Source organism: Dama dama, chromosome 8 (assembly GCF_033118175.1).
Source record: "Dama dama isolate Ldn47 chromosome 8, ASM3311817v1, whole genome shotgun sequence".
In the NCBI taxonomy this organism is placed as follows: Eukaryota; Metazoa; Chordata; class Mammalia; order Artiodactyla; family Cervidae; genus Dama; species Dama dama.
In genome coordinates, this window is record NC_083688.1 from 33,053,804 (window position 1) to 33,073,461 (window position 19,658).

At 37.4% G+C, this 19,658-nt stretch overlaps 1 protein-coding gene across 1 annotated transcript in view; it reads right to left on the minus strand.

Annotated features, from left to right (window-relative positions):
- Positions 1-19,658, minus strand: part of SPAG16 (sperm associated antigen 16) — a 989,423-nt gene that overhangs the window by 813,166 nt on the left and 156,599 nt on the right. The window contains exon 10 of the mRNA XM_061148815.1: positions 6,823-6,950. Coding sequence (XP_061004798.1) covers positions 6,823-6,950 — 128 coding nt within the window. The remainder of the gene's footprint in view (positions 1-6,822; positions 6,951-19,658) is intronic.

Sequence of the window (19,658 nt, forward strand, 5' to 3'; positions counted from 1 at the left end):
CAGCAGTTCCAACCAGCAGAGTGCTGTAGGCCTCAGTAAGAAGTCTGGGATCTTACTTTAAAACAAGGGGAAGACATTATTGTACTGAAAGCAGTGAATCTTATCATCTGATTTATATTTTTAAAAGATAGGTTTAGCTAGCATGAAGTAAATGATTTAGTAGGCTTTTGCAATATTGTGAGATATGGCCATAGTAATAGAGAGAGAGAAGTGGGAAAATGTAAATACATTTTGGAGGCAAAACCTATCAGACTTACTCTTGGGTTAATGGTGGGAATTGTGGGGTGAGAGAATGAGTAATTAAAATTACTTCTAGGCTTTTAGCTTGAGTAAGTTCATGTAAATCCACATTTTGCTTTTGCAAAATGAGGAAGATCAGGAGAGCCAGTTTTCTGAGGGAAAACAAGAGTTCTTTCTGAACATGATGATTTGGAGAAGCCTATTAGGTGTTCAAGCTCCAGGGAGATGTCAATGGTAGAGAGATCGCCAAGGGGATTATCTATCATTGTGTGATCAGCCGTTCAGTCATGTCTGACTCTTTGTGACCTCATGGAATGTAGCCTAACACACTCCTCTGCCCATGGGATTTTTCAGGTAAGAATACTGGAATGGGTTGCCATTTCCTACTCTGTGGAGAATACTTAAAGCCTGAGCTTGGAAAAGGCCACATGAAAAAGTGTAGACTGTGAAAAGATGAAGCCAGAAGGCTGAGCCAGGGCAACTACTAGCCAGAAGTCTGGCAGAAGAGAAGCAGCCTGCTGACAAGACGCTGAGCAGGACAGCCTGGGACCCAGCAGGAAGCCCCGGCGCGTGCAGATAATGGAGTCAGGAGAGTAAACACAGGGGTGGTGAGTTGCATCAACTGCAGCTCAGAGGAGAAGAGTAAGTGAGTGGCCACTGGTGGTGGGCATGGCAGCAGCCAATGACTGACAAGAGTCAGTTCCAGAGTAGACAGAAGGGAGTTCCACTGAACTGGAAGACTGAGTAGGAGCTGTTGGTTCAATCAGCACGACTGCCAACATTTTTAAGGAAGTGAGCAGAGCAGCTTCTGGGGAAACAGCATAGGCTCGGTGGGGGTAGGGAGTAGGGTGGTTGGTCAAGAAAATAAATTTTTTTTTTAAACTAATGGAAGTTAATATTCTAGGCTGATGGGAACCATCTTGTAAAAGTAGGAGAAAGACAGCTATCTTAGAATTCAAAAACCCTGTTAACTAATCTGATTTAAAACCCTTCTGTTTCTTTAACCTATGAAACTGCACTCTATAAAAGTGAAAATTAGTAAGACGTTAATAATTTTTAAATTATATGGAATTTAATGTGCATTTATTTTATTATGACCTTATTAGAAAAATCCAGCAAAAATACATTTTAATAAATCTGTTTTCCAGGTAAAGAATATATAATTAGCAAATTCTGCACTTAAAAACAATCTAATGAATTATTTTAATATTTAAGTTTAAACCGGTTATCCTAGGTTAAACTTGTCAGGGGAAAAAGTATCTTGGCCAAACTCATGGGTTATATAGTTGTAGGTTACTGACAAATTTGTATGCTTGATTATAAAAATAGAAACTATTTCCTTGGTCTTTTTCTTTAATACAATATATGGACTTATCCACTATTTTGTGGTTTGTTTTTGAGTTAGCTAGACCTGATACGAATTCTTTGTGATTCACAAGGTTTCTGAGCCTCATCTGTGTATGTGTGAATGTGTATGTAAAAGAGACAGAAACAAAGAGAGAGACATAGAGGGGGAAACAGCTGAATCCTGGCATTTATAGATGCTTACTAAAATGGCTTATTGTTATTATTGATATTCTTTCATTATAATTGTCATTACTATTATTGTTATTTTGATGAAGTTAAGAAACCTATACACCATAGAGGAAGAACTTTATTTATACTCATGGTAATTTAAAATCAAAATAAATTCACAGCTACCTATAAAACAAATTTTTTTTATTCTTCAAAGAAATACATAATTGAGTCAATGAACATTATACTATTAAAGATCTCAATGTTTAAAAAACTGAGATCATGGCATCCAGTCCCATCACTTCATGGCAAATAGATGAGGAAACAATGGAAACAGTGACAGACTTTATTTTCTTGCACTCCAAAATCACTGCAGATGCTAACTGCAGCCATGAAATTAAAAGACACTTGTTCCTTGGAAGAAAAGCTATTATAAAGCTAGACAGTGTATTAGAAAGCAGAGACATCACTTTGCCGACAAAGGTCCACATAGTCAGAGCTATGGTTTTTCCAGTAGTTATGTATGGATGTGACAGTTGGACCATAAAGGAGGCTGAGCACTGAAGAATTGATCTTCAAACTGTAGTATTAGATAAGACTGTTGAGAGTCCCTTGGACAGCAAGGAGATCAAAGCAGTCAATCCTAAAGGAAATCAACCCTGACTATTCACTGGAAAGATGGATGCTAAAGCTGAAGCTCCAATACTTTGGCCACCTTATGTAAAGAGCTGACTCACTGGGAAATAACCTAATACTGGGAAAGGCTGAGGGCAGGATAAGAAAGGGGCAACAAAGGATGAGATGATTGGATGGCATCATCGACTCAATGGACATGAGTTTGAGCAAACTCTGGGAGATAGTAAAGGACAGGGAAGCCTGGAGTGCTGCAGTCCATGGGGTCACAAAAGAGTTGGACATGACCGATGGACTGAGCAACATTAAAGACCTATAAAGTACCAAACTTCTGTGTGTATATAAGGACTGAAGGATCTTGCTTTGATTTATGTCGGAGAGTGTTTTGCCTATGTTCTCCTCTAGGAGTTTTATAGTTTCTGGTCTTACATTTAGATCTCTAATCCATTTTGAGTTTATTTTTGTGTATGGTGTTAGAAAGTGTTCTAGTTTCATTCTTTTACAAGTGGTTGACCAGTTTTCCCAGCACCACTTGTTAAAGAGGTTGTCTTTTTTCCATTGTATATCCTTGCCTCCTTTGTCAAAGATAAGGTGTCCATAGGTTCGTGGATTTATCTCTGGGCTTTCTATTCTGTTCCATTGATCTATATTTCTGTCTTTGTGCCAGTACCATACTGTCTTGATGACTGTGGCTTTGTAGTAGAGTCTGAAGTCAGGCAGGTGGATTCCTCCAGTTCCATTCTTCTTTCTCAAGATTACTTTGGCTATTCGAGGTTTTTTGTATTTCCATACAAATTGTGAAATTCTTTGGTCTAGTTCTGTGAAAAATACCGTTGGTAGCTTGATAGGGACCCACCTCCCAGAATATTGGAAATAAAAGCAAAACTAAACAAATGGGACCTAATGAAACTTAAAAGCTTTTGCACTACAAAGGAAACTATAAGTAAGGTGAAAAGACAGCCCTCAGATTGGGAGAAAATAATAGCAAATGAAGAAACAGACAAAGGATTAATCTCAAAAATATACAAGCAACTCCTGCAGCTCAATTCCAGAAAAATAAATGACCCAATCAAAAAATGGGCCAAAGAACTAAACAGACATTTCTCCAAAGAAGACATACAGATGGCTAACAAACACATGAAAAGATGCTCAACATCACTCATTATTAGAGAAATGCAAATCAAAACCACAATGAGGTACCATTACACGCCAGTCAGGATGGCTGCTATCCAAAAGTCTACAAGCAATAAATGCTGGGGAGGGTGTGGAGAAAAGGGAACCCTCTTACACTGTTGGTGGGAATGCAAACTAGTACAGCCGCTATGGAAAACAGTGTGGAGATTTCTTAAAAAACTGGAAATAGAACTGCCATATGACCCAGCAATCCCACTTCTGGGCATACACACTGAGGAAACCAGATCTGAAAGAGACACGTGCACCCCAATGTTCATCGCAGCACTGTTTATAATAGCCAGGACATGGAAGCAACCTAGATGCCCATCAGCAGATGAATGGATAAGGAAGCTGTGGTACATATACACCATGGAATATTACTCAGCCATTAAAAAGAATTCATTTGAACCAGTCCTAATGAGATGGATGAAGCTGGAGCCCCTTATACAGAGTGAAGTAAGCCAGAAAGATAAAGAACATTACAGCATACTGACACATGTATATGGAATTTAGAAAGGTGATAACGATAACCCTATATGCAGAACAGAAAAAGAGACACAGAAACACAGAACAGACTTTTGAACTTTGTGGGAGAATGTGAGGGTGGGATATTTGAAAAGAACAGCATGTATACTATCTATGGTGAAACAGATCACCAGCCCAGGTGGGATGCACAAGACAAGTGCTCGGGCCTGGTGCACTGGGAAGACCCAGAGGAATCGGGTGGAGAGGGAGGTGGGAGGGGGGATCGGGATTGGGAATACATGTAAATCCATGGCTGATTCATATCAATGTATGACAAAACCCACTGGGAAAAAAAAATAATAATAATAAAAATTAAAAAAGAAAAAAAGAAGAAAAAAAAAAAAATAAGGACTGAAGGGAGTGTGGTTATTTGGTTTTAAAAGAGAACATGAAATTATCTAAGCAACACTAGAAATTTACAGTTGAGTTTTTTATTATGGCTGGTTAAGGACTGGTGGTATACAAGAAGAGTACAGAGAAAGGAGTAGAAGAAAATAAGGTGGGAGAGAGAAAAACAAACCTGGGACCAAAAAGAAATGGCTGTATCAGGAAGCAGAAAGTGAGACAAATTGAAAAGGAACAGTCAAAGAAAAAAAAAAAAAAAAAGGAGGGGGGTTCCCAGGGAAATGAGTTGTCCTAAAGTCACAGCTTAATTTTCCTTTGAGGTATGTTACTATGAAAGATTATCATTTTCTACTCACAATTGATCTGTTTCCTCTTACTGTCTAACTCATAATGCTAGAATCTTTTCTCCTAATGGGCTAACTAGTGAAGATTATGACAGAGAAATTATTCCCTGTGTTTCAGTAGTAGTTACCAGGGCAGCTGTCTTTCCAAAGACTGCAAATAAATCAGCTTAAATCTAGATTTTGCCTTTGACTAAGAGTCAAATGTTTCCCATGTTTTCTTTTCCTCATTTTCATTTACTAAAAACTTCTCTCTTAATCTTCATATAATCACTGGTCACTGTAGGCTGTGCTTACAGTACCTAGACTGTTCAGAGATCCCAGACTGTGTACCAGCAGACTAGCACAGGCTGTTCCTACCAGCTGAGATCCAGGATCACAAAGCATCAAAGGAGTTTGTTACTCACCCTTCAAAAGCCTGTTGTGTTTGCTACTGTGAAATAATTAAAAATTAATCAAGGTGATGAAATATGAGTGTGATAAGCAGAACTGCTATCAATGAAAATTAAATTAATAATGTGGAAAAGTGAGGAGATCATCTGAGTGTCTCAAGCTCTTGTTTTAGATTACGGAAATTACAAAATTGAACTTGTTAATGATGCATTATTGGAAAGAAATATGATGTAGAATTCCAATCAACAGTCACTTAATCAAAAAAAAAGTCATGACCTTACATCAAAAGACTGGGATGTGAGTGCAGATGAACTGTTTTAAGTTGAAATAGACTACTTAAGGAATGAATGTATCATTATTATAGTTCTTTTTAATAATAAACTTTTTCAATTCATTAACCTACAGGTTTTGATCATGACAGATAAGATCATATCCACTGTGCTCAGAAGCAGGGTACCATAGACAGTATTCTTGGTACATGCAAATAATCAAACAAATGGGTCTTAGAAAGTAAATTCCACGTAAGGTCATCCAGAGCAAATGAAAACCTCATCACAGGTAAGTGTACGTTTTTAGAGTTGGTTAACATTCTCTTCTGAGACATTTGTCCTCATTAAACATAACAGGGGCTTCCCTGGTGGCTCAGTTGGTAGAGTCTGCCTGCAGTGTGGAGACCCAGGTTCCATCCCTGAGTGGGAGAGATTCCCTGGAGAAAAAAGGCAACCCACTCCACTCTTCTTGCTCGGAGAATCCCATGGACAGAGGAGCCTGGTGGGCTACAGTCCATGGAGCCACAAAGAGACACCACTGATTGACTAACACTTTCACTTTTCATTTTCTTTCAAACATAACAGGAGTTATTATGACAAACATGTTTGTCAAGTATTTTTGTACAAATCCTAGAGTTCTTAAAGGTCAATAATAAACTTGGGATTATATGAACAAATGCAAGAAAACAATATTACTTACCTAAACTGTAATCAAAATGATACATCTATGATTATTTACAAAAGCTGACCACTTAGTAAGAAATTAATATAGCATAGAAATCTATGATAGGCTGTATATTTACTGATTCTTCACAGAAATATTTTTCTCAAACACTCTGAATAAAAGCAGTATAAATTTTACAAGATTTTAAACATTTGCTATAAATGTAAATATGCAGATTCATAAAACAGTACATTTTAATAAATACCAAATAATAAGCTTCACTTTCACACTGATGTGATTATGGTTTGCAAAACCATGATCCTCAAAAGAAAACAAAACAATGTGTTAATGAGGAAAAAAAGTACACTGGTAAAATTTTAAGTAAAATAATCAAATGAAATGCATAGTTGCTAAGACCCTATTTTTTAAATAAATCCTACAAACGTCTCTAAAAACAACGTGTGCTTCGTTTTAACCAAGAACTGCAACCTCTGTATTAAATATGCTCAGTCGTGCACTTAGGCTGTACTGCCACCAAGTGCATAAACCAATTAATATTGAGGTTCTTGCAGCAGCTTTAAGCAGATTCTTTCAATGTTATAAGTAGTAATTTCAGATACAGGCAAAGAGCAAACCACTTTGATCATAAACAGCTATAAGAGCATCAAAATTTAGACATGACAATAAAACCTCAAAGGTATTAATAAAACATCAAGAATCCTACCAGCTCACTGGAAGTTCGTGAAGTCTGAATATGTTATTCAGCTTGTAGTCAAATTTTGCTGGACCAAGATTCTCTTTGCCTAAACCCAGGTTTGGATTTGGTTGCGTATGTGTAGGAAATTCTGAATCCTAGAGAAAAAATAAAGCAAGGACTCTGTGTAAAATAGACAACTCATTGTACACATTGATACAGTCTTATTTAATATTTAAAACAAATGCTACTATTAAATCGATCATTCTTGATTTTAGTTTTGAGAAAATATGCAATAAATATAAAATTTTAAATAGGCCTATATCTAATTGCATAAATCTAAACTGTATGTTACATGGTAAAAATTACTTGCAAACATCCCTTCACTGAATTAAAATGAAACACAATATAGCATTTCTTATATATTATTGGTCTATAGTCCTTTTCCAATAAGTTTCCATCCCCAACAGTATTATTTTTGTATTCCTTTTGTTCTCTATAGATGGGGAACTGAATATATTTTAACTGGATAACAAAATAACAACATTCACTAACAATTATGGTTTTCTTTACATCTGAGGACACTGGGATAATTTAAAGCAACTTACTAAAGATAAAAGATCTGTCATAATCATTTTAAATTTCATATACATTAGAATCCACATCTGCCATGTATTGATTACTTCCCTCCAAAATGATGAAAAAGATAATATTCAGCCTCTGAGAAAGCAGTCTCTCTTCAGTGGAAAGAAGATATCCTATGAATAGCACTTGAAAGTAAAGTGTTAGTCATTCAGTCATGTCTGACTCTTTGTGACCCCATGGACTATAGCCCACAGGCTCCTCTGTCCATGGAATTCTTCAGAAAAGAATACTGGAGAGGTTTGCCATTTCCTTCTCTCCAAGGGATCTTCCTGACCCAGGAATTTAACCTGGATCTTCTGCACTGTAGGCAGACTTTTTACCAACTGAGCCACCAGATGGATGGATCAATTGTTCAACTCTACAGAAAAAAGGGACTGATCAGTCCTTAACACTTAAAAATTGACTTTAAAAGAGGGAGACATATTAGTTGTTTGCACATTCATTCATTTATTCAAAAGGTATTTTGGAGTACTACTTTATCCCAAACATTATTCTAGGTATGGGGAATCCATTAATGAACAAAGCAGATAAAAAGACTTGCCCTGTGAAGGTTACATTGTAACAGATAATTTAATATATCCTCAGAGTTTGGAAAATTAGAGACAATTTTAAGAAATGAAGTATCTTTCTGATCATGAAAGCAATATATTAATACATTCTTTTAGAAATTTTATGCATTTTATAATACTAAAAAGAAAAAAATTAAGCTTTTTTTTACTACCAGATTAATTACTATTAGATTCCCTGGTAGCTCTGAGAATCTTTCTGAGTGATAATAGTTAGTGTTATCACTTTGGTTTACCAACCTGTCTGTCTCTGTATCTCAGTTTTTACAAAATTACAACCATGCTCTACTATTCACTCTCCATCTTTCATTTCACATTACTGCATTTTCATAGTAGTCTATTTTGAAAGAACGCAAACACCACATTTTACTTAAAATAAGCTATATTTGTTTCCCATATGATTATCAATGCTATGAATGTTGTTTTCTATCTATAAATCTCCACTTTACTGATTACATCCTTAAAGCACAGTTTAGAAGTGTAAGTAAATAATCATCCAAAGAAAATATATTTTTTTAAAAAACATGATACCCTTTCACAGATTTCTCTTTATAATTATTGCATGAATTCATACCCCTGCCAGTTATATAATAATATATACAATGCACCACACATCTTTGTTATGGACCCACTCACACAAGTATTTATTTCTTTGGGAAATATTTATTATTGTCTATGTAAGGACAGGCATTGGCTTTAGATCTTACAATATATCACTGACCAAAACAGACAAAATTGCCTCCCTTGTGGAGACTGCATTCAATTATGATGACACCATGAACAATAAAATAATAAATATATAAATTATAAGGTAGAAAATCTGAAAAAATGTTGCTAATTCAAACATAAAACTATTTCATTGGTATTTCACCAATTGATTAGATTGATTATTTTTATATTTCTTTTTGTACTTCATTTTTCCTCAAATGTGTGTATATGCCTTCTGCCCATTTCCCTATTATTGTGATGGTACTTCATTTTAATAATATTGACTGGGTTGGAAATGGAGGAAAGGTAAATATTATGTTGGGAAATACAGCAAGGTGATGGGAATCTGGTCTTAGTATAATTTTTTGACTACATGGAAATATCTAGAACCAGAAACTTATTATTTACAGCAATTTGTATAAGCACTGTTAAATCATTAGTAAAACTAATACAATGAGGCATTTAAGCAACCTAATCAACTAATTTTAATAAAACCTAATCAACTACAACCTGTTTGATAAAGCTGAGAAGAATATAGGGAAAGATTTACAAGAGCAGTGAAGGCATAATAACAGCAACCCTGTCTCAATATAGATATGGAGAATCCCATGGACGGAGGATCGCCTGGTGGGCTGCCATCTATGGGGTCGCACAGTCGGACACGACTGAAGGGACAGCAGCAGCAGCAGCAGCAGAGGCAAAACACAAGATAAGTTATAACCCAGGCTGTATACTGAAACATCCAGGAGACAATAGCAGGCAGGAGACAATCAGTTAGCAGGCAGGATCAGAGAGGTAAATGCAGGCTATATAAATAAGGACAATGCATAGAGGATAGATGAATGAAATTAAATCTTAAAGCTATTTGAAATTATATGACTACTGTCCTTCCTTTGTATTGACAAGGTACAACTGGAGGGCAAAGCTAAACTCTCAGTAATGGGCCTTGATAGGTCAATGGTTCTCAACTCAGTACATGTGGAAATCTCCATGTAGCTTTTTAAAAAATACCAATATCACCAACCCCTACTCCAGCCCAATTAATAATGCCTGAAAGTGAGGCTCTGACATTGGTATCTATTTTACGTTAACGCTCTCCATGTGGAAAAAAAGTAGTGATTGATAATTGTGACTTTTCCTCACAATTCAGTTTCACCACATACTAGTATGTGAATTTAGTCAAGCTACTCACCAAGCTTTCTAAGCTGTATTTTCCCACATGTAAAATACAACCCAAATCATACTGAATTCATTGACTGTTTTGAGGATTAAGTGAGATAATCTCTGTAGAGCACCCATCACATGCTTGGTATCTAATAAATCTGAGAGGGTAACAGGCAGGAAGGTCAAGGGTCTCCAAACAGAGGAAATAGGCTGCAAGTACCTATTTTATCTCTCTTAAGTGGCAGGAGGAAACAAACCAGCGATATGTTTTTCCTTCTCTATACAAATTTAAAAGGAGGTTTCTCTTAAAATGCTGTGTTGCCATGACACCTGATTTCACCTGAAGCTAACTACTCTCAAACCTTGAGTTAACAAATACATTTCTTTTTCTTGTGGAAATATTTGTCTTAAGATATGTTAATATACCCCAGACTCTAAGTTCAGCCAAATGGCCCAACCTACTTACTCAGGTATTGTTCCCCTAATCTATGTAAACAAAACTATTTGTTTGGTAATCTGCCCTTCTACAAGATTCAAGTCAATCGTTTTATGGCCAGGGATGAATTATCTGGTGCCATTCTAAATTCTAAGACATTCCTTTCTTTTCATTAACAGACTGTGAGTGACTATATAACTTACAGCTCAAGACTAGGAGGGGGGTATTCTTTCTGCCCCCTTCCGATGCCTATGTCAGAAGCTTTCTCTATCTCCTTTATACTTTAATAAAACTTTATTACACAAAAGCTCTGAGCGATCCAGCCTTGTCTCTGGCCCCAGATTGAATTCGTCTCGTCCGGAGGCCAAGAATCCCGGCGTCTTGTCGTTCAGCAACAACCTTTCAAATCCTTAATAAACATCAGCTATTTCTGTGTTTATTTGTATTATTGCTGCAATTAGTGGCACATGTTAGTCTCAACTGGCGAGTAAATTCATTGAGTCATTTCATACCTTACTTATTTATTATAAAATACTTTCTCTTAATCAAATCCCAGGTTTCATTTCTTCTGGCATGCTGATCACAGAACAGTTTCCTATGCTCCAACCTGTCAGAATTCAGCCCCATATCTCGTTAACTGATGGCTCTCTTTGTCCCAGGATCAATAATAATGGAGTGCTCTTGCTTCACTGACCAGCCAGTTGATATTGTTGCAGCCTTGCTGCTTATATTCACAGGATCAAAGACCAGATGGGTAACTTTCAGTGATATACCAGTTAGGTATCCCCTGTATCTATCCTGATTGGGAAGCCAATTATCTATCTGGTCTCCTTCCACATGAGTCTCTTGGGTACCAAGGCTCCATATCTATGCCATTTAACTTCTGTCTGCTTCTCTGTCTTCTTTATTGCTTTCCATTGAGCTGACATTCATGAGAATAAGCCACAATAATCTTGAATCTGAAGCTCAAAATTATTCACTCAGGCATTCACTTAAAACGTTTGAGTGTTTACTTCATCTCGGGCATTAGTTTAATTTTACCAGACCACAAATATAAGTGGAATACACTCCTTCCCTTGCAAGGACTCAGTTTCAAGAAGGAATAGTATAAATGAAAAGGACAGCTAGAGTAGAGATATGTAGACGATATTAAGGTGAAGAAATATGCAAAAAACTATAGGAATGAAGTAGATAAAGTTATCATATTGCATATATTGTGATTTACATTGATAGACAATAGAGATAGATAGGAAATGCATATAAAGCTAAATGGGAAAAGGGAACTATAAAGAGAACATATTACTGTAAATGTACCACAATTATAAAAGCAGTAATGTTCATATATGCAAATAATGAACAGAAGGTATAAAAGAAAAACATTTCATTAAATCTAGCAACAATAAAACACAATACCTCGTAGAACACTAATACAAAACTCAGTAAATCTCAAGAAAAACATACTTTATTCAGAGATATAAAACAGGAATTGATTTAATATAAATATCCATGGACTCAAGAAGTCTATTAACAAAGTTCTTGAGAAGTTTGATTTAAATATTTAATACATTTCAAATAAAAACTTCACTGTGAATTTTGAGGAGCCTTAGAAAATTATTCTAAAATTAATCTGGAATAACAAACCAGACAAAATTGTTTTGACATTTATAATATCTCCATTTTACACTTGAGAAGAAACACTCATAGTAATTAATTCAAATACAAGCAACCAGTCTAAGTCTCAGTTCAGTTCAGTCACTCAGTTGTGTCTGACTCTTTGCAGCCCCATGGACTGCAGCACTCCAGGCTTCCCTGTCCACACCAACTCCCGGAGCTTGATCAAACTCACGTCCATCAAGTCAGTGATGCCATCCAACCATCTCATCCTCTGTTGTCCCCTTTCTTTCTACCTTCACTCTTTTCCAGCATCAGGGTCTTTTCAAATGCGTCAGCTCTTTCTATCAGGTGGCCAAAGGATAGGAGTTTCAGCTTCAGCATCAGTCCTTCCAATGAATATTCAGGACTGATTTCCTTCAGGATGGACTGATTGGATCTCCTTGCTGTCCAAGGGACTCTCAAGGGTCTTCTCCAACACCACAGTTCAAAAGCATCAATTCTTTAGTGCTCAATTTCCTTTATAGTCCAACTCTCACATCCATATGTGACTATTGGAAAAATGATAGCCTTGACTAGATGGACCTTTGTTGGCAAAGTAATGTCTCTACTTTTTAATATGCTATCTAAGTTGGTTATAACTTTTCTTCCAAGCAGCAAGCATCTTTTAATTTCATGGCTGCGGTCACCATCTGCAGTGATTCTGGAGCCCCCCAAAATAAAGACTATCACTGTTTCCATTGCTTCCCCATCTATTTGCCATGAAATGATGGAACGAGATGCCATGATCTTAGTTTTCTGAATGTTGAGCTTTAAGCCAAATTTTTCACTCTTCTCTTTCACTTTCATCAAGAGGCTCTTTAGTTCTTCTTCACTTTCTACCATAAGGGTAATATCATCTGCATATCTGAGGTTATTGATGTCTCTACTGACAATCTTAATTTGAGCTTGTGCTTCATCCATTCCAGCATTTTTCATTATATACTCTGCATATAAGTTAAATACAGCCTTGACATACTCCTTTCTGCATTTGGAACCAGTCTGTTTTTCCATGTCCAGTTCTAACTGTTGCTTCCTGACCTGCATGCAGATTTCTCAGGAGGCATGTCAGGTGGTCTGGTATTCCCATATCTTGAAGAATTTTCCACACTTTGTTGTGATCCACACAGTCAAAGGCTTTGGCTAGTCAATAAAGCAGAAGTAGACAATTTTCTGGAACTCTCTTGCTTTTTTGATGATCCAACAGATGTTGGCGATTTGATCTCTGATTCCTCTGCCTTTTCTAAATCCAGCTTGAACATCTGTAAGTTCATGATTCATGGACCATTGAAGCCTGGCTTGGGGAATTTTGAGCATTTCTTTGTGAGCATGTGAAATGAGTGTAATTGTGTGGTAGTTTGACCATTCTTTGGTAGTTTGAGCATTCTTTGGCATCTGAACTTTGTTAGTCCTGTGGCTACTGCTGAGTTTTTCAAATTTGCTGGCATATTGACTGCAGCACTTTCACAGCATCATCTTTTAGGATTTGAAGTAACTCAACTGGAATTCCATCACCTCTACTAGCTTTGTTCGTAATGATGCTTCCTAATGCCCACTTGACTTCACATTCAAGGATGTCTGGCTCTAGGTGAGTGATCACACCATCATGATTATCTGGGTCATGAAGATATTTTTTGTATAGTTCTGTGTATTCTTGCCACCTCTTCTTAATATCTTCTGCTTCTGTTATGTCCATACCATTTCTGTCCTTTATTGTGCCCATTTTTGCATGAAAATTTCTCTTGGTATCTCTAATTTTCTTGAAGAGGTCTCTAGTCTTCCCCATTCTATTGTTTTCCTTTATTTCTTTGCATTGATCACTGAGGAAGGCTTTCTTATCTCTCCTTGCTACTCTTTGGAACTCTGCATTCAAATGGGTATATCTTTCCTTTTCTCCTTTGCCTTTAGCTTCTCTTCTTTTCATAGCTATTTGCAAGGCCTCCTCAGACAACCATTTTGCCTTTGTGCATTTCTTTTTCATGGGGATGATCTTGATCACTGCCTCCTGTACAAGGTCACAGACCTCCGTCCATAGTTCATCAGGCACTCTGTCTATCAGATCTAATCCCTTGAATCTATTTCTCACTTCCACTGTATAATCTAAAGGAATTTGATTTATGTCATACTTGAATGGTTAGTGGTTTTCCCTACTTTCTTCAATTAAGTCTGAATTTTGCCATAACGAGTTCATGATCTGAGCCACAGTCAGCTACCAGTCTTGTCTTTGCTGACTATATAGAGCTTCTCCATCTTTGGCTGCAAAGAATATAATCAATATGATTTTGGTATTGACCATACTGTGATGTCCATGTGTAGAGTTTTCTCTTGTGTTGTTGGAAGAGGGTGTTTGCTATGACCAGTGCCTTCTCTTGGCAGAACTCTATTAGCCTTTGCCCCGCTTCATTCTGTACTCCAAGGCCAAATTTGCCTGTTACTCCATTTCTTGATGCCCTACTTTTGCATTCCAGTCCCCTATAATGAAAAGGACATCTTTGGGGGGTGTTAGTTCTAGAAGGTCTTATAGGTCTTCATAGAACTATTCAACTTCAGCTTCTTCAGCATTACTGGTCAGGGCATAGACCTGGGTTACTGTGATAATGAGTGGTTAGCCTTGGAAATGAACAGAGATCATTTTGCCATTTTTGAGATTGCATCCAAATAATGCATTTTGGACTTTTGTTGACTATGATGGCTACTTCATTTCTTCTAAGGTATTCTTGCCCACAGTAGTAGATATAATGGTCTAAGTCTAAATGTCTCCAAATCTAACAAGTTTTCAACTATTACAAAATGATGACTAAGAATGGAATATTTCTTTAATCATTCAATTACCAAGTTGAATAAAGATATGTTTCTTAATGTAATAATGAAAACTGTTGGATAAGATATGGAAAACATTTCTTCACTTGGGGTGACTATAAACTGACTTGACATTTTCAAAGAAATATCAATCAAAATAAAAACTGACTTGGCAATTCCACATTTAGGAATTTCCCTTATGGGTAATCTCTCAATGTTTCACCAAATTATATACACAAGCTTTCTTTTTCATGTATGTTTTTTGTTTTTGTGGTTTGCTTTTATTTTCTAATATGTTGCATTTCTTACAATTTTAGATATTAAGGACAACTCAATTGTGCATCAATACCTTGATTTATTGTAAAAATTATGGTTCTATTCTGCTATTCCATCTTTAGGTAGACTGAAGTACATCCAGTACTGTTATAACCCTAGTGCCCAGTTGTTAAAATACTGAAAAATATCTGTACTACTTGGAAAACAGCCGATATCCAAAGCATATAGTCTATATTCCTCTTACACCCACACTCTATCTCCTTCTTTGGGTACATCCCCTGACCCAATTTATTTATAATATTGTCCTAATTACAGTGATTTTTGCCACACCTGGGGCTCCAGGACCATTCTCCCATCCTACATCCAGCATTTTTCTGATTCGTCAGTTCTCATGCTTTAATGTGGACTTGTCAAACACTTTGAATATCACTCTAAATTTATATGTACTTATGCAAAATTAAGTCTATATTACTAACTTGAAAATGTATAGAATGGCATATTAAAATCATTCCATTTTTATAAAATAAACAAAGGATCTACACAGGTAAGGGCTAATGTATTGTGACACATTTTTTAGAGAGAGAACAAGAATCTTAACAGTGGTCACAGGGAGGAGATCAAGATGAAAGAGCAGGGAAATGTGGAGCTCACCAACTCCCACGCATGCACGCAGGCTGAGCTGCTCCAGTCTTGTCCAACTCTGTGCGACCCTATGGACAGCAGCCCACCAGCTCCTCTGTCCACAGGATTCTCTAGGCAAGAATAATGGAGTGGGTTGCCATTTCCTTCTCTAACGCGTGAAAGTGACGTCGCTCAGTCATGTCTGACTCTTAGCGACCTCCCAGGCTCCTCCATCCATGGGATTTTCCAGGCAAGAGTACTGGAGTGGGGTATCATTGCCTTCTCCAACCCACATGAACACATCCAAAATTCAACAACGTGGAACAATTCTCTCTGAAAACAGAGGCCGGAAGAAGACCCACAAGTAGGCAGGCAGGAAGGGAAGAGAAGCAATGAAACTGGCACTGAGCTCCTAGGAGGGGACACAGAGGAGGATGGGATGACACGGGCTGGACAATCCTCCCTAGGGGGTGGGCGGTTGAATCCCCATCTTGGGTGTGTGACACCAAAGTCGCTTAGCTGGTATGAAAACCAGTGGGGCTGACCATGAAGCTGTAAGAAAGCTAGACTCTGCCTGTGAAGAGTGTACACATGCTTGCTTAGCCCCAAAACAAGGCCAAGGAAGCAGACTGAAACTACCAAGTGGTCAGCTTCCCACAACTGTCCCAGCAAGCTTGGTGGGAATCTAAATTTCCTTTTTTTTTTTTTTTTATTAGTTGGAGGCTAATTACTTCACAACATTTCAGTGGGTTTTGTCATACATTGATATGAATCAGCCATGGATTTATACGTATTCCCCATCCCGATCCCCTCTCCCACCTCCCTCTCCACCCGATTCCTCTGGGACTTCCCAGTGCACCAGGCCCGAGCACTTGTCTCATGATTCCCACCTGGGCTGTTGATCTGTTTCACCATAGATGATAGTATACATGCTGTTCTTTTGAAATATCCCACCCTCACATTCTCCCACAGAGTTCAAAAGTCTGTTCTGTATTTCTGTGTCTCTTTTTCTGTTTTGCATATAGGGTTATCGTTACCATCTTTCTAAATTCCATATATATGTGTTAGTATGCTGTAATGTTCTTTATCTTTCTGGCTTACTTCACTCTGTATAAGGGGCTCCAGCTTCATCCATCCCATTAGGACTGGTTCAAATGAATTCTTTTTAATGGCTGAGTAATATTCCATGGTGTATATGTACCACAGCTTCCTTATCCATTCATCTGCTGATGGGCATCTAGGTTGCTTCCATGTCCTGGCTATTATAAACAGTGCTGCGATGAACATTGGGGTGTACGTGTCTCTTTCAGATCTGGTTTCCTCAGTGTGTATGCCCAGAAGTGGGATTGCTGGGTCATATGGCAGTTCTATTTCCAGTTTTTTAAGAAATCTCCACACTGTTTTCCATAGCGGCTGTACTAGTTTGCATTCCCACCAACAGTGTAAGAGGGTTCCCTTTTCTCCACACCCTCTCCAGCATTTATTGCTTGTAGACTTTTGGATAGCAGCCATCCTGACTGGCGTGTAGTGGTACCTCATTGTGGTTTTGATTTGCATTTCTCTGATAATGAGTGATGTTGAGCATCTTTTCATGTGTTTGTTAGCCATCTGTATGTCTTCTTTGGAGAAATGTCTGTTTAGTTCTTTGGCCCATTTTTTGATTGGGTCATTTATTTCTCTGGAATTGAGCTGCAGGAGTTGCTTGTATATTTTTGAGATTAATCCTTTGTTTCTTCATTTGCTATTATTTTCTCCCAATCTGAGGGCTGTCTTTTCACCTTACTTATAGTTTCCTTTGTAGTGCAAAAGCTTTTAAGTTTCATTAGGTCCCATTTGTTTAGTTTTGCTTTTATTTCCAATATTCTGGGAGGTGGGTCATAGAGGATCTTGCTGTGATTTATTTTTTTTATTTTTTTTTATTTTTTTTATTATTATTATTTTTTTTTTCCAGTGGGTTTTGTCATACATTGATATGAATCAGCCATGGATTTACATGTATTCCCAATCCCGATCCCCCCTCCCACCTCCCTCTCCACCCGATTCCTCTGGGTCTTCCCAGTGCACCAGGCCGGAGCACTTGTCTCGTGCATCCCACCTGGGCTGGTGATCTGTTTCACCATAGATAGTATACATGCTGTTCTTTTGAAATATCCCACCCTCACATTCTCCCACAAAGTTCAAAAGTCTGTTCTGTATTTCTGTGTCTCTTTTTCTGTTCTGCATATAGGGTTATCATTATCACCTTTCTAAATTCCATATACATGTGTCAGTATGCTGTAATGTTCTTTATCTTTCTGGCTTACTTCACTCTGTATAAGGGGCTCCAGCTTCATCCATCTCATGAGGACTGGTTCAAATGAATTCTTTTTAATGGCTGAATAATATTCCATGGTGTATATGTACCACAGCTTCCTTATCCATTCATCTGCTGATGGGCATCTAGGTTGCTTCCATGTCCTGGCTATTATAAACAGTGCTGCGATGAACATTGGGGTGCATGTGTCTCTTTCAGATCTGGTTTCCTCAGTGTGTATGCCCAGAAGTGGGATTGCTGGGTCATATGGCAGTTCCATTTCCAGTTTTTTAAGAAATCTCCACACTGTTTTCCATAGCGGCTGTACTAGTTTGCATTCCCACCAACAGTGTAAGAGGGTTCCCTTTTCTCCACACCCTCTCCAGCATTTATTGCTTGTAGACTTTTGGATAGCAGCCATCCTGACTGGCGTGTAATGGTACCTCATTGTGGTTTTGATTTGCATTTCTCTAATAATGAGTGATGTTGAGCATCTTTTCATGTGTTTGTTAGCCATCTGTATGTCTTCTTTGGAGAAATGTCTGTTTAGTTCTTTGGCCCATTTTTTGATTGGGTCATTTATTTTTCTGGAATTGAGCTTCAGGAGTTGCTTGTATATTTTTGAGATTAATCCTTTGTCTGTTTCTTCATTTGCTATTATTTTCTCCCAATCTGAGGGCTGTCTTTTCACCTTACTTATAGTTTCCTTTGTAGTGCAAAAGCTTTTCAGTTTCATTAGGTCCCATTTGTTTAGTTTTGCTTTTATTTCCAATATTCTGGGAGGTGGGTCATAGAGGATCTTGCTGTGATTTATGTCGGAGAGTGTTTTGCCTATGTTCTCCTCTAGGAGTTTTATAGTTTCTGGTCTTACATTTAGATCTTTAATCCATTTTGAGTTTATTTTTGTGTATGGTGTTAGAAAGTGTTCTAGTTTCATTCTTTTACAAGTGGTTGACCAGTTTTCCCAGCACCACTTGTTAAAGAGGTTGTCTTTTTTCCATTGTATATCCTTGCCTCCTTTGTCAAAGATAAGGTGTCCATAGGTACATGGATTTATCTCTGGGCTTTCTATTCTGTTCCATTGATCTATATTTCTGTCTTTGTGCTAGTACCATACTGTCTTGATGACTGTGTCTTTGTAGTAGAGTCTGAAGTCAGGCAGGTGGATTCCTCCAGTTCCATTCTTCTTTCTCAAGATTACTTTGGCTATTCGAGGTTTTTTGTATTTCCATACAAATTGTGAAATTATTTGGCCTAGTTCTGTGAAAAATACCGTTGGTAGCTTGATAGGGATTGCATTGAATCTATAGACTGCTTTGGGTAGAATAGCCATTTTGACAATATTGATTCTTCCAATCCATGAACACGGTATGTTTCTCCATCTGTTTGTGTCCTCTTTGATTTCTTTCATCAGTGTTTTATAGTTTTCTATGTATAGGTCCTTTGTTTCTTTAGGTAGATATACTCTTAAGTATTTTATTCTTTTTGTTGCGGTGGTGAATGGTATTGTTTCCTTAATTTCTCTGTTTTTTCATTGTTAGTATATAGGAATGCAAGGGATTTCTGTGTATTAACTTTATATCCTGCAACTTTACTATATTCATTGATTAGCTCTAGAAATTTTCTGGTAGAGTCTTTAGGGTTTTCTATATAGAGGATCATGTCATCTGCAAACAGTGAGAGTTTCACTTCTTCTTTTCCTATCTGG